The sequence below is a fragment of the Trypanosoma equiperdum genome, assembly GCF_001457755.1.
Source record: "Trypanosoma equiperdum strain OVI genome assembly, contig: ctg_549, whole genome shotgun sequence".
In the NCBI taxonomy this organism is placed as follows: Eukaryota; Euglenozoa; class Kinetoplastea; order Trypanosomatida; family Trypanosomatidae; genus Trypanosoma; species Trypanosoma equiperdum.
In genome coordinates, this window is record NW_027124475.1 from 231,239 (window position 1) to 243,126 (window position 11,888).

Sequence of the window (11,888 nt, forward strand, 5' to 3'; positions counted from 1 at the left end):
TATATACACATATATGTATATATATTTTAATTTAAATGTATATGCCACGCTACCATCAACGCGCACATCTTCATGAAATAAAAAACTAAAAAAAAATCCACCAAAGCAAAAAAAAAAAAAGAAAAGAAAAGAAAAGGAAGAGGCGGGAGGGGGGAGGGGAAAAAAATAAAAAAATACAAATGAGCACTACTCCAAAAAGGCGGCGGCACTCATGTACGAAACCTTCCATTCTTCCATACAAACTCTCTTTTCCCATTTTCCTTTACTTATTTCTTTGAAAACGTCTTTTATCTTTTCTTTCTTTTTTTTTTTTACATAAACTGCAGCAGTAGCAGTAGTGGTGGTGGTGGTGGTGTTTGTGGGGGAGAAGAAACATTAAAAAAAAAACAGAAACAGAAAAAAAAAACAAAAGAGAAGATGATTGAGGGGAGCATCATCACGAAAAACGCAAGCATACGAAAAAAAAAAATGTTAGCAGCTATATGATTCAGTATATATATATATATATATATATGTTTGTATAGCGTAAATCACAAGAACAAAAATACAAAAAAAAAAAGAGCAAAAAAAAAAGCCTTCAGCCCCAAGCACAGAAGGCGTTCGTTACATCAAACAGATTAAATAAGAGGAAAGGAAGGAGGAGAATGAGAGAGGAAAAAAAAAAAAGAAACTACAAGTGGAGATACAATAAATGACAAAATGAAAAGAAGAAGGAGGAAACCCACCGCACTGCAAAGGAAAAAGGGAAAAAAGGGAAAAGGGAAGGGAGGGAAAAAAAGAAACAAAAGAAATTCACTCAGGAGAGTTGGAGGAACGCACGCCCACCCACCCCCCCAAAAAAAAAAAAGAAAAAAAAAGGAAACAAGAAAGAGAAAGCCATACCACAACAGTACCCTTTCACTTGGTCTTTCAATCCCCTTTCTTGTTTTCTTTCTTTTTTTTTTTTCACCCTCTCTTCGTTCCTCTAACGTTGGCGATAACAAAAAAAAAAGAACAGGTAAATGTGAGGGAGGAATGGAGGAGGAATAAGAAGGAAAAAAAAAGAAAACAAGAAAGCAACAACATCAATACTGTAAACAGAACCAACCGTCATGCATTCGCACCTACAACAGCGCACCGAGGCATACCACAAGGGCTAATTTACAAATTACAATAACAAGGCAAAAAAAAAAAAAGAAAGCGGGAAATTAATGGGGTTTCAACCACACTCCCGTCCGCTCAACTACGGCACTGAAAAGAAAAAGAAAGGACAACAAAATATCGCCTACACGATGCACACACAGTTCTTCTTTTTTTTTTTTCGCCCATTTTTTTTTCCCACGGCTCTGCATTCTAAACTCCATTTTCCTTTTCGACGATCTCTCGCGTTCGCCACCGTTGTAAGTTTCACATGCGTTTATACGGGGTACGTGATGGAAAAATAAAAGAAAAAAATGAGTGCTCGCATTCCATTCTTTAAAGGTAGTAGTAATAGTAGCATTATGACCAGGGAGGTAAAAGGAACAAAAAGAAAATGGGAGGGGAACAATAAAAGAAAAGAGCAGAGGAAGACTACGATTTATTGAAAGGCCCGAAAGCGGTCAAACCACACTTGCTGAAACCCAACGCTTTTCTTCCAACTATCTACCAACCCAACTTCCCATTAAATAACTCACTCCTCGTCTCCTTTACAAGGCGTCTCTCCATCCCGTTTCTCTGGAGTACGAGGGAATAATGAGCCACATAATCCCGGCAAACAACCCGCTTCCTCTTTTTTACCTTTCGCACATCTTTGCTTTGATAAGGAGTGCACTCCTAATTGTGGGGCGGAATTCCTCTTTATAGCACAGTTGCTCGTGAGAACCTCCTGATTTGGCAACGTACCACTGCCACCGTCAAACTCCCTGTTGTGCACATCCCTTGGGGTGGTCGCCACCGACGGCGAGACATTTGTTTGATTTCCCCGTGGTTCGATGGGAGGTAATTCAACTTTTTCACAAAAAGGCATGTCATGACATTCCAAAGGGCTTCCACCGGGAGAAACAACACGCGTCGAACGCCGGCTCAGCCGTCTTACTGGTTTCATAACGGTACCTCCCCAATTCGAACCTGAGAGGGGTTCGACATCACCACTTTTTGTGGTTGCATTGAGTTTTAGCGAGGCGTCGAAGGGATTGTCAATCCACCTAGGACTCATGGGAAGCGAAATTGCAACCGAATTATCGCCGCTGCGTTCCCTTAACAACCACGAAACATCTTCAGCATCTTTTTCGGGTTCGGTTAATGTCAAGGCTTCCTCTATATCCTTCTCCGTAACGCAAACCAAGGTGTCGTCACACGCGTCACCAGAACTCTTATTTTTGTGGATCATTGCCTTAAATGCTTCGACAGCATGGCATGCGGTTATGCGGTTCTTGGGGTCGCGATCAAGCATCCTACGAAGCAAATTTTCCCAGTCTTCCCCATACTCAGTTGGTATCACAGGAAGGTTGGAGTCCAGAATATCGTCTATATTAGAGAAGGGAAGTCTTCCGGTAAGAAGAATGTACAATGTGACACCCATTGCCCATACATCAACTGGTTTTGCATACGACCTATCGCCTTTCCAGATCTCAGGGGCAATAAACAATATTGTCCCCTTTGTGCCCTGTATAGGCATCCCTGGTCCACATGAGGCGTTGGCTCTACTGGCTGCTAAGCTTTCTTGCATTATTTGTTCTACCCTCTCCCGTGCGCTTACGTCAAAAACCTCAGCCACGCCAAAGTCCGCCAAATACGCTCTTCCTTCTTTACTAACGAGTATATTTTCCGGTTTGATATCTCGATGCGCTATTTTGTTTTTGTGCAGATAGTCTAATCCAGAAAAAATCTGCCGAGCGTACTTCGCGAGTTGTCCAGGAGGAATAGGTGTGCAGACCTCCTCCTCGGGATCGCCAGTGGGACTACACCTAATGCGGCCGATAGGTCCGCCGTCGATGTATTTCATTACAAGGTAAATTTTTCTAGCACTGGGATCGTCAATAACCTCGTACAGTGGAACGATATGTTTGTGCTTCAGCTTCTTCATGAGCGCAATTTCCCGCTGCAAGGCACTAAATCTCTCCTGCGCTGCCGTTTGCAGGCCGAACCGCGTCTTTGCCACGGGTCGACACACTTGCTTAATAGCCACAAGCGTATCGGTCTGGGTGTTGTACCCCAACTTCACCTTACCGAACGATCCCCTTCCGATTTCTTTGAGCACCTGGTAATTGTTTATAAACTTCCCGCCGTCATCTCTCTTATCCACTCGAAGTTCACCCGTAATGCGTGCCGACCGCTGCCGTGCAAGGCTACAACTGCTATTGAGTGAAGAAGTGCAGGACGCATTTGTTGCATTTGGAAGTACCTGTATGGGACAAACTCCACATAGCGCCCCACCACGGCATGACCTGGATCCGGCTGTCTTTCGACTAGCGAAACTAACCAATGATATTATTTCGGGATCCGTGGCACCTTCACACTCCCCATCAGGGAGACGGGAGGGGCATCGTAAATCCTGCCCTTTATTTTTCGCTTGCCAAATTTCAGAGAGACAAGATTCATTTCTAGTGATCTCCTTATTGTACGAGTCACTACACCCATTGTCGGCCCCTTTAACCATATGAGACGAAAAACCGCGGCCTCTGTCCAGGCTGGCATTACTTCTTTGTTTCGGTGTCGCCATCGACAAAAAGTGGGGGAGCTGCTCCGTGCATTCCTCCTGAGTCATTATACCCAGACAGTGCGTATTCCTTTTTTTTTTTTTGATTGCTGCGTCCTTCTTTGCGTCCTAAAGTTATCAATATATATATATATATATATATATATAGCACGTTTCCTCTCTTCTTTGAGTTGTAAACGCGCGTAATGGTCTTGGCGCCGCCGCTGTACTGCAAAATGCGGGCGTGTAAGTGTCCTTAGAGATACAAATAATCAAATAAATAATTATATAATTATATATATATGTACCCCCGCGAGGAGTCGGGATATAACTTTCTTCCCTCCCTTATTTTTTTTTTCGTACCCACACACACCCTTTTCGTTTTTTCTTCGATTCCCTTACCAGATAAAAGAATGTATATAAGTTTTTTGTGTAATTACAATTAAGTATTTAGAACTGAAGGTATTCCCTTTTCTTTCCCTTAACTATGTGATGATACGTTTTCCCCCTTTTTACGCTGACGCACTTCCCTTTACTCACCTATATGTTGTTGTTTGTTTGTTTGTTTGTTTGTTCGTCTATTATTATTATTTCTTTTTTTTTTTTCGTATTCTCGATGTCGGTTCTAGTCGCCAAATAAACTTCCCACTGCTTAAGCCTTCGTGTGTTCAAGTCAGTACACCGCCTTTACTCTTCCAGCCTCCGGTGTCGTGGTGGCCAAAACAATGAAAACACTAATGAAAGCTCGCTAAATCGGATTATTATGCCAACAGTAGCAGTATCAATAACAGAAAAATGTATATTGTAATTATTTCTGCTTCAGCTACCGACAGGTTTGCAGTAGGCGGCGAATGAAAGAGGCAACCACTTGACAAAGCAGTTGCGCCTATGCGTGTGCGCTTATAAAAAGATATTGATGTCAAGAGGTAGAGAGAAGGCAATGAAAGGAAAGGAAAGGGAAGAAAGAAAAAAAAAACAAAAAAAGAGGCATAAAGGAAAGTAGAGTGTTGAGCAGTTTTAGTTACTCGGTTAGTTGTGAAAACAGTGGCAGTAATAATGGCAGAGTCCAGACACTTAACCGCATGAATATGAGGGGCGCCCCCGTAAGAGCATGTAAAAGGAGACATGTACACACACACACACACACACACACACACACACGCCGATATATGTAAATATACGGGTATGTATGCATGATGAGAGGTCTCACTAACTCCATCACAACAGTCAGCGAACATTCAAAATTTAACAAGCGTTATGGTTCTGCCTCAACAGGAAAATACGGTTCTCTCGCATCTTCGATGTTACAACACCGGCCTATTCTTAGAAACTAGGGACACCCAAATGAATAGAAGAGAGGGAGAAAAAAAAATATAATGAAGCAGCAGAACAACCAGTCAAGGAGAGAAAAAGGTCAATGAAAGAGGTACACGAAAAGAAACAGGCAAATTCAGCAGAGCCACCGAACGTGTAAAATCAAATGTGGGAACAGGGAAGAAGGGTTGTGCAGGTGAGCTGAGCAGTTGAGAGCAAAACACTTTGAGGCGAGCTGAACACATCGCATTTACGGGCTAACGGGCACAGTAGGTAAGATACTGTAAAAATGGCACGCGTCGCCCCCTTCTTCTCCTCCCACGCAGAAAATGAAAGAGGATTATAGAGGTGTATGACCAGCGTCACTTTCCTGTTGTGTCACACACATGGCCATTGGGTGATCAATCCACGCTGTTTTTTTTTTTTGCGATCTCCCTTCTCGCCTCCCTCTTCTACCAATGCTCCTCTACCTCATATCAGGCCTCTTCTTCGCTCTTTACTTCCCATTCCACCCTTCTCCTCCTTCTTCCGCGGTTCTTTGCCTTCCCCCACCTTTAAAAATTTTTTTTTCTTCCTTTGTTTGTTTTCCTCCTCACCAAATTCTGTCCACATTCTTTTTCCCACAGGTGCACGCGCCTCAATCCTCTTCGGCAAGGCGCCTTCTCCTTGCGGCCTCCTCCTCGCGCTCTTTTTCTACCTCAACGACGAACCTGTGCAATTCGGTGTCGCTCATGTAAGCCGCCTTACCGCGCTCCAGCACCAGGAGTTCAATGTTTTTCGACCCACTTTCAACAGCCTCAAGAAGCGCCTTAATTGCAAAGTGCACGCAACGATCCCGCGTCATGCCATCCTGATAGTTTTTTTCCATAAATTCGAGCACAACCTTGTCATTTCGGCCGATTGCTGCTGCATTCCACGCTGAACTCGTTCCAGACGGCTCCGTCTTCCACAACTGCGGCTGCCCATTTTCATTAAAGCCACCAATGATGGTTGAAACACCGTACGGTCTGCTGCCGCTTGATTGCGTAGAACGTTGCTGTACCCTTGCCACGTACCGCACGAGCAGGTCAACGTCAATGGCGTCTTCGTAGCTCAAGCGGAAGCGTTGACATTCCAGTTGTGCGTGATTCACAACCACACGGGCGTCGGCAGAGAGACCTGCGGAAGCGAGATAAATATGCTCGTCAAGTTTGTATATTTTGCGTGTCGTACGGCTGTCCTGCAGTTTTTGCACTGATTTTTTCTCCACAGCAAAGATAATGCTGTCCTTCCCTTTCACACCAACTGCACAGAGACCCTTGCGAACGGCCTCTTGCGCATACTCAACCTGGAACAAATGTCCATCGGGACTAAACACAGTAATTGCGCGATCGTAGCTCATACTATTTCGGATAAGTGTGTATACGTATGTACGTACGTGCAAGTAATTAACAAATAGGCCTGCAGCCGCCTTCCTTCCTTTCCTTTCCTTGAGAACTTCCTTTTGTTACAACCGGTAAACCTTAGTTAATGTTTCCTCCAACTTCCTTCAAACCGCATAGAGTGCAAATGGGAGAATGCAATTTTAATTTAAAGTGAGAGGAGAATCAAAAAACTGAAAGCGATATGCAGAGAGGTCATACGCACATGTTCAGACGTCCAAAGAAATACCAATGAGTACGGACCAATCGAAAGATAAGGGGAGAATACCGCGAGTCAACACAAACATTCATAATAAGTCCTATCCTTACTATCTTTTTCTCCCTTTCCCCTCTTGTAAGTGTGATAGGACTCTGCGCTGATAGTTATGATTGAGGCCGTTGCGGACAAGTGGAACGGACGCACGTTTGCGGCCAGCAGTAAACTAGCAGTGAACAAATGTTGGCACCACAGCGTAACCGAATGGGTCCACACCGTAAAAATCAACATCCCTCAGTGCCACTGCCCCCTCTGTTAAGAGGTGTACAGAACCTAAATAAAACCCCTCAAATTTGCACTCAAATTTGCAGTCCGAAGCCATGCAACTCTTCACTAGTTCCAGCAGGTGAGCCAAGCGTACATTACCTGCCACATCTGCTGCTGCGTCATTTGGTTGCAGCAAGCATCTCGACAAACGCAAGCGAGTGTTTACTGCGTACAAGAAAGCGTGACCAAGATCCACTTCCGATTGCGTAATTATCACAACAGCCACGCGAAGGTCCTGCGCAACGCTCTTCATTGCGTTCATAAGCGCTGCAACGGCGTTGTGCCGTTCAATTACCTCCCCATCCATACCAGTAAAGGTCCGACGTACCATGGCGCTAAAATCATCCACCACCACGAGGCGTACGCCGTCATTCAGCATAATATTCTCACGGAGAACAGGCATATGCTCCAGAAGCTGCCCGAGCGTTGGGATTGTTACTATTGCCAACTGTTGTAGCGCAGTTTCTGCATCTCCGCCAAACCTGTCGGGTTCAGCAGCATTGCTTCCATTGTTGTCACCTCTATATGTACCAAGTGTAGACCGTAGGTAACCGGCGGTGGCTCTGGTTGAAAATGGATGCTGATTGCTGCTGATCCAAAGTGTATGATACTTTCCATTACCCCTGCCTTCTCTTGCCAGAGTTGCCGCACGCCCAGCGAGATTGAGCGCCAGGGCTGTCTTACCCGTGCCACTTGCCCCGGTAATCTCCGTGACTAAGCCACACTTCACGCCGCCAGCAAGCACATCATCTAGACACTTATGGCCAGTGGATATCACCCCAAAACAACTGGAGGAGAGTTGGTCTTCAACGGAAATGGGAAGAAGCGTGGAATCGGGAGAGTTAACGATGGTGTGGCTTATGTGTCTGTAGAGAAGCTCCACATCATCCAGCGAGGCGTCTAGCATCTGTGAAACATCGCAAGGGGGTTGCAGTAGCACGTTTTCAAGACGCGTGCCGTTCCCATAACCTGGAAGGCCCTCCAACTTCTTCAGCATAACTTGAACACGCTCCATTTGGAGTGGATCTGCTTCTTGTGTGGTAAGTTCATCAGAATCACTAAGATCTACTACAGGCTTCTGTGCCAAGTTGACGAAGTCATCCCCCTCATCATCATCATCATCAGAGTTGCTGTTTGCATAGTCATGTGCCACTGGCCAGAGTGCATCCATCCATTAACACTACCCTCCCACTTCTATACAAATTAAAGTGAGGTAAAACAATAAGGTAAGTTACGCAAACATGCAAGCGCGAGCCGCCTTCGTTTCATTTTTCCGCGACTTATAGGCGATTGCAGCTTCCACTCTATTATAGCTCACCCCCACCATGCATTCCCGTTTTTTTCGATATTATTAACGTAGAGAGGTACTGCAATAACCGAGTTAAAGGTTAAAAAACGAAACGTTTCAAATTGTGTGGTCTAACCTGTCGCCTCCTTGGTGAAGTGCATCGGTGCTGTACTGCAAGGACAAAAAAAAAAAAAGAAAAATACTCACGATCGCTATCATTGCCTTCTATTCAGTTGTTCGTCAAAGTTCGCTCGAAGGCCTCGTTCATTTTCAGAGCCAGGTCTATATCCTTCTGCGTCACCCTATTCCCTGCATCGTGTGTTGTAAGCCGGACGGAAACCTTGTTGTACTTATTTTCCCAGGTAGGATGGTGCCCTGCGGCCTCACACTCAACAGCCACCGCGTTCATAAACTTAATGGCGTCCGAAAAATCCTTGAAAGTAAACTCCCGGTGGATAATACCGCTGTTGTTTCCGTCTACCCTCCACTCGGGCAGTTTTAACAGTGCACGTGATATGGCAGGAAAGGAAAGTGGTTGTGGACGCATGCAATAATAAACACACCGCCGCATTGTCTCAACAACCGGACTGATTGAAGAAAACATCGTTAACAATAAAAAAAAGAATGGAGAAAACCGTAGTCAAGAGTCATGATTTGCCAGAGGGCAACCGGAGAGAAAGTAATGAAAGCAGAAGGAACGATCAAAAGTAAGAGGTAAGCAGAAGTGTGTGTTTGTGTGTGTGTGTGGGGGGGGGTTAGGGTGGAAAGGGAGCTCGGCTCATGTCAGTGTGGAATTATACGCACATTTGTACACTAGTTCCCTTTAGACATTGTTGGAGTGAAACAGGAAGGAAGGTAGCTGTTGAGCGGCATTCCACCAGCACATTTGTCCCTCCCCCGCTCATCGCCGTCTGCCTTTACTCACACGAGTGTCTGAACTACAGAGAATGGGTGAATCTCCTTCTATGAGCTGCTTTAGCGCTAGAAGCTCCTTCTCGTCCTCCACCATCTGTCGCAAAGTATCCTGCAGTCGATTCATCTCAACCTCCAGGAGTTCCATTTCATTCTCCAAGTGGTCCGCGAGCGCCCGCACGGCCGCACCGGTTTCTCTGGGTTCCACATGCATCCCAAGTCAAACTGAAACAAGGAGATTCCAGGCAATGTCCAAACGCCGTTGATGTAATGATGTACGTGCTCCCTCTGTACGGTGTAGCAAGTGCAAATGAGCTTCCGCTACCTTTTTCGTTTTCTTTGTTTTTTCTTTTCGATTTTCCCGCACGCGCTGCAATGTTTACAGTTTTTTTCTTGTACTTTATTCAGTGGGGTAAAGAATCAACAGTGGAATAGAGTTATGAATAAAGGGGAGGTACGGCGAATCGTACACACAACGCAGAAAGCGACCCGTCCTTCTTACGGCAACAAGTGACGTGTAGCAGTGTGTTCACTTAGTTTGTGGTTTTTGGATCAGCAAGTTGGCACTCCAGAGATATTATCATTAATATGGGTGATCATGTTACCCTTCCCCTCTCTTTCTTTCTTCTCTTTTCCAAGCAAAATTCTTGTCACTTACCAACTTGCTTCCTTCACACTAAAGCCTACGTTTACCGATAGGGGCTGCGTCCCACTTACAGACACCTTTCTACATAACCATGAGGCTGCATAGCACACACCTTTTCCGCTCCCTGCATCAGCGGTACGCCCATTTCTCCAAATCCCAGCATCCACCGTCCTGTTTACTCCGAAACCCCTCGCCCATACGTGCGGCTCTCGCACTTTTCACCGCATGCAAAAGAACTGAAAGCTCGAAACGGCTCGGTCCACAACAGTGATGCAAGGTGCGATGCAACGCCTGAGAAATGTAAGCAATCAACGCGACGAGGACACCACTAAGAAAGAAATCTATCCAAATAAATAGCACGCGAAAAGAGGCCTAGTTGGCTCACGTGGGGTTCCTCCGTCGATTAATTACACATGTAGCGAATGAACCACCACCCAGTTCAAACATTTGCTGTCGATGAAGAAGGAACGCGCACGCAAGTACCCACACCACACGATGTTCCCCCCCCCCGTCAAACGATATACCGAAGCACATCCAACGGCGTACCAAGCGTAACCTCCACCAGGACATCGTTTTTCACAGCGTTTGTAATGGCATCGTAGTCCTTCGTTGTTATGCGCTCAACAGGAATATCCACCTCTGCTTCATCTGCAGAACCAACACCGTCGTTCGCCACAAGCAAACCAACGGCGCCCGCAGATTGGGCCCTCACGGCTTGTGTACCGTGTGAGCACTGACCACCATGAGTCAGGAGTACCGCATCAACCCAGTGAGGATCCACTTTATCTCCGTTGCAAAGCGCACCCATTTCTACCAGAATAACTTTCCCATGATTATTCCTCCCCGTCAGAGGCGTGGTACCATAGTCAGGAACGGTGGACAACATGTTTCGCTTTGCGAGGTAGAGAGGTCGGTGGACTACGAGCGATGTGACTGGCACCGCAGCACCGAGCAGAGCAACAACAATTGTGAAGACGACTCTCAACCACAGCGCCATCTTGTCCAGCCCCTCAGTAAAAATTCCCAATTCTTCAAACTTTGTGTATCGTATCTGTTATCCAAATCTCAACTTCTGCCCACTTTCAACATGCTACACACCCCATTGTACACATATGAAAAAGAGGGGAGCGCACCAAAGAGGAGTGAAAAAATGACTGAATAAGCAGAAAAGGGCAAAACACGGTACACTCAGTCAAGGACTATGACCAACGGACAAATAACACACACAACATCCTCTTCACCATTTCTGTTGCAATTCCCTAAATTTTCCGTTACTTCTCCCTGGAAGAGAAGCTCATACCCACGTACTAAAAGCAAAAAAAAAATAATAAGAATGGACGACAACTCACACGAAATACCTGCCACAAGTCGAAACTGACCCATCTCGAAAAAAAAAGGCAGGTGATGTTGAAAGATAAGCCACAACGCCACCCCGAATACAACCTCGTGCCATTACAAACATTTACTACAAATATCAAACGATAAGAGCCCTCCGGCGAAACATAATAATGAAAAAGAGAATGAACAGCGACAAAAGGGTCGAGTAACAACACCAACTAAAAAAAAGCTAATCACTATCCCCACAATGACCAGTAGGAAAATTAAATGTGGGAAAACGAATGAGCCAGAAGCGACACATTTGATAGTTTAAAAACGAAACTGAAGAAAAAAAAATACAACAAACGGAACCAGTACAGCAAACAAAAGATAAAAAAAAAATAGCACCACTCAAAAATAATAGTAATAATAATATTGTTTAACGGTCGAAAGCACTTTATTAGCAACCATAAAGAAAAACACTTTTCTTAATGGTGCCTCAACCCCTCACAGTTCTCCCCTCTTGTTCACCTTGCGCAAGTTATGCCACATGTTGTGAGCCTCATCAATCACCTTCATTGCGTATTCCTTGTCCTTGAATTCACCATCGAAAGCAAAATGGCTCGCTTCACCACCCTGACAAATCTTGTACACACGGAACCACTCACGGATGGCATCAAGACATCCAGGAAGGAACTTCGGTACGTCATGGATGTCTTTCATGAAACGACATATAGGATCGTTGTGGGATATGCAAACAACTTTCCAATCCATCTTGCCCTCGTCAATCATTCCAAGCACACCTAGCA

The 11,888-nt window shown here is 45.2% G+C and overlaps 8 protein-coding genes across 8 annotated transcripts in view; all 8 read right to left on the minus strand.

Annotated features, from left to right (window-relative positions):
• Positions 1–1,651: 1,651 nt before the first annotated feature.
• Positions 1,652–3,727, minus strand: TEOVI_000237500 (protein kinase, putative; the record flags this gene model as incomplete). Its single annotated transcript, XM_067225458.1, has 1 exon — positions 1,652–3,727. One exon carries the CDS (start codon positions 3,725–3,727, stop codon positions 1,652–1,654), a length of 2,076 nt encoding a protein of 691 aa, XP_067081559.1.
• A 1,882-nt stretch (positions 3,728–5,609) lies between these two features.
• TEOVI_000237600 (proteasome alpha 7 subunit, putative) lies at positions 5,610–6,353 on the minus strand (the record flags this gene model as incomplete). Its single annotated transcript, XM_067225459.1, has 1 exon — positions 5,610–6,353. The coding sequence occupies one exon, from the start codon at positions 6,351–6,353 to the stop codon at positions 5,610–5,612; it is 744 nt and encodes a 247-aa protein (XP_067081560.1).
• Positions 6,354–6,815: 462 nt separating this feature from the next.
• TEOVI_000237700 (Rad51, putative) lies at positions 6,816–8,087 on the minus strand (the record flags this gene model as incomplete). Its single annotated transcript, XM_067225460.1, has 1 exon — positions 6,816–8,087. One exon carries the CDS (start codon positions 8,085–8,087, stop codon positions 6,816–6,818), a length of 1,272 nt encoding a protein of 423 aa, XP_067081561.1.
• Positions 8,088–8,433: 346 nt separating this feature from the next.
• Positions 8,434–8,775, minus strand: TEOVI_000237800 (pterin-4-alpha-carbinolamine dehydratase, putative; the record flags this gene model as incomplete). Its single annotated transcript, XM_067225461.1, has 1 exon — positions 8,434–8,775. One exon carries the CDS (start codon positions 8,773–8,775, stop codon positions 8,434–8,436), a length of 342 nt encoding a protein of 113 aa, XP_067081562.1.
• Positions 8,776–9,105: 330 nt separating this feature from the next.
• On the minus strand, positions 9,106–9,330 carry TEOVI_000237900 (uncharacterized protein; the record flags this gene model as incomplete). The annotated part of the gene is made up of 1 exon (XM_067225462.1): positions 9,106–9,330. The coding sequence occupies one exon, from the start codon at positions 9,328–9,330 to the stop codon at positions 9,106–9,108; it is 225 nt and encodes a 74-aa protein (XP_067081563.1).
• Positions 9,331–10,273: 943 nt separating this feature from the next.
• On the minus strand, positions 10,274–10,759 carry TEOVI_000238000 (Enriched in surface-labeled proteome protein 7; the record flags this gene model as incomplete). The annotated part of the gene is made up of 1 exon (XM_067225463.1): positions 10,274–10,759. One exon carries the CDS (start codon positions 10,757–10,759, stop codon positions 10,274–10,276), a length of 486 nt encoding a protein of 161 aa, XP_067081564.1.
• An 827-nt stretch (positions 10,760–11,586) lies between these two features.
• TEOVI_000238100 (Inorganic pyrophosphatase, putative) lies at positions 11,587–11,871 on the minus strand (the record flags this gene model as incomplete). The annotated part of the gene is made up of 1 exon (XM_067225464.1): positions 11,587–11,871. One exon carries the CDS (start codon positions 11,869–11,871, stop codon positions 11,587–11,589), a length of 285 nt encoding a protein of 94 aa, XP_067081565.1.
• Positions 11,872–11,882: 11 nt separating this feature from the next.
• Positions 11,883–11,888, minus strand: part of TEOVI_000238200 (acidocalcisomal pyrophosphatase) — a gene marked incomplete at both ends in the record, with an annotated part of 1,050 nt that continues 1,044 nt past the window's right edge. The window contains one exon of the mRNA XM_067225465.1: positions 11,883–11,886. Coding sequence (XP_067081566.1) covers positions 11,883–11,886 — 4 coding nt within the window. The remainder of the gene's footprint in view (positions 11,887–11,888) is intronic.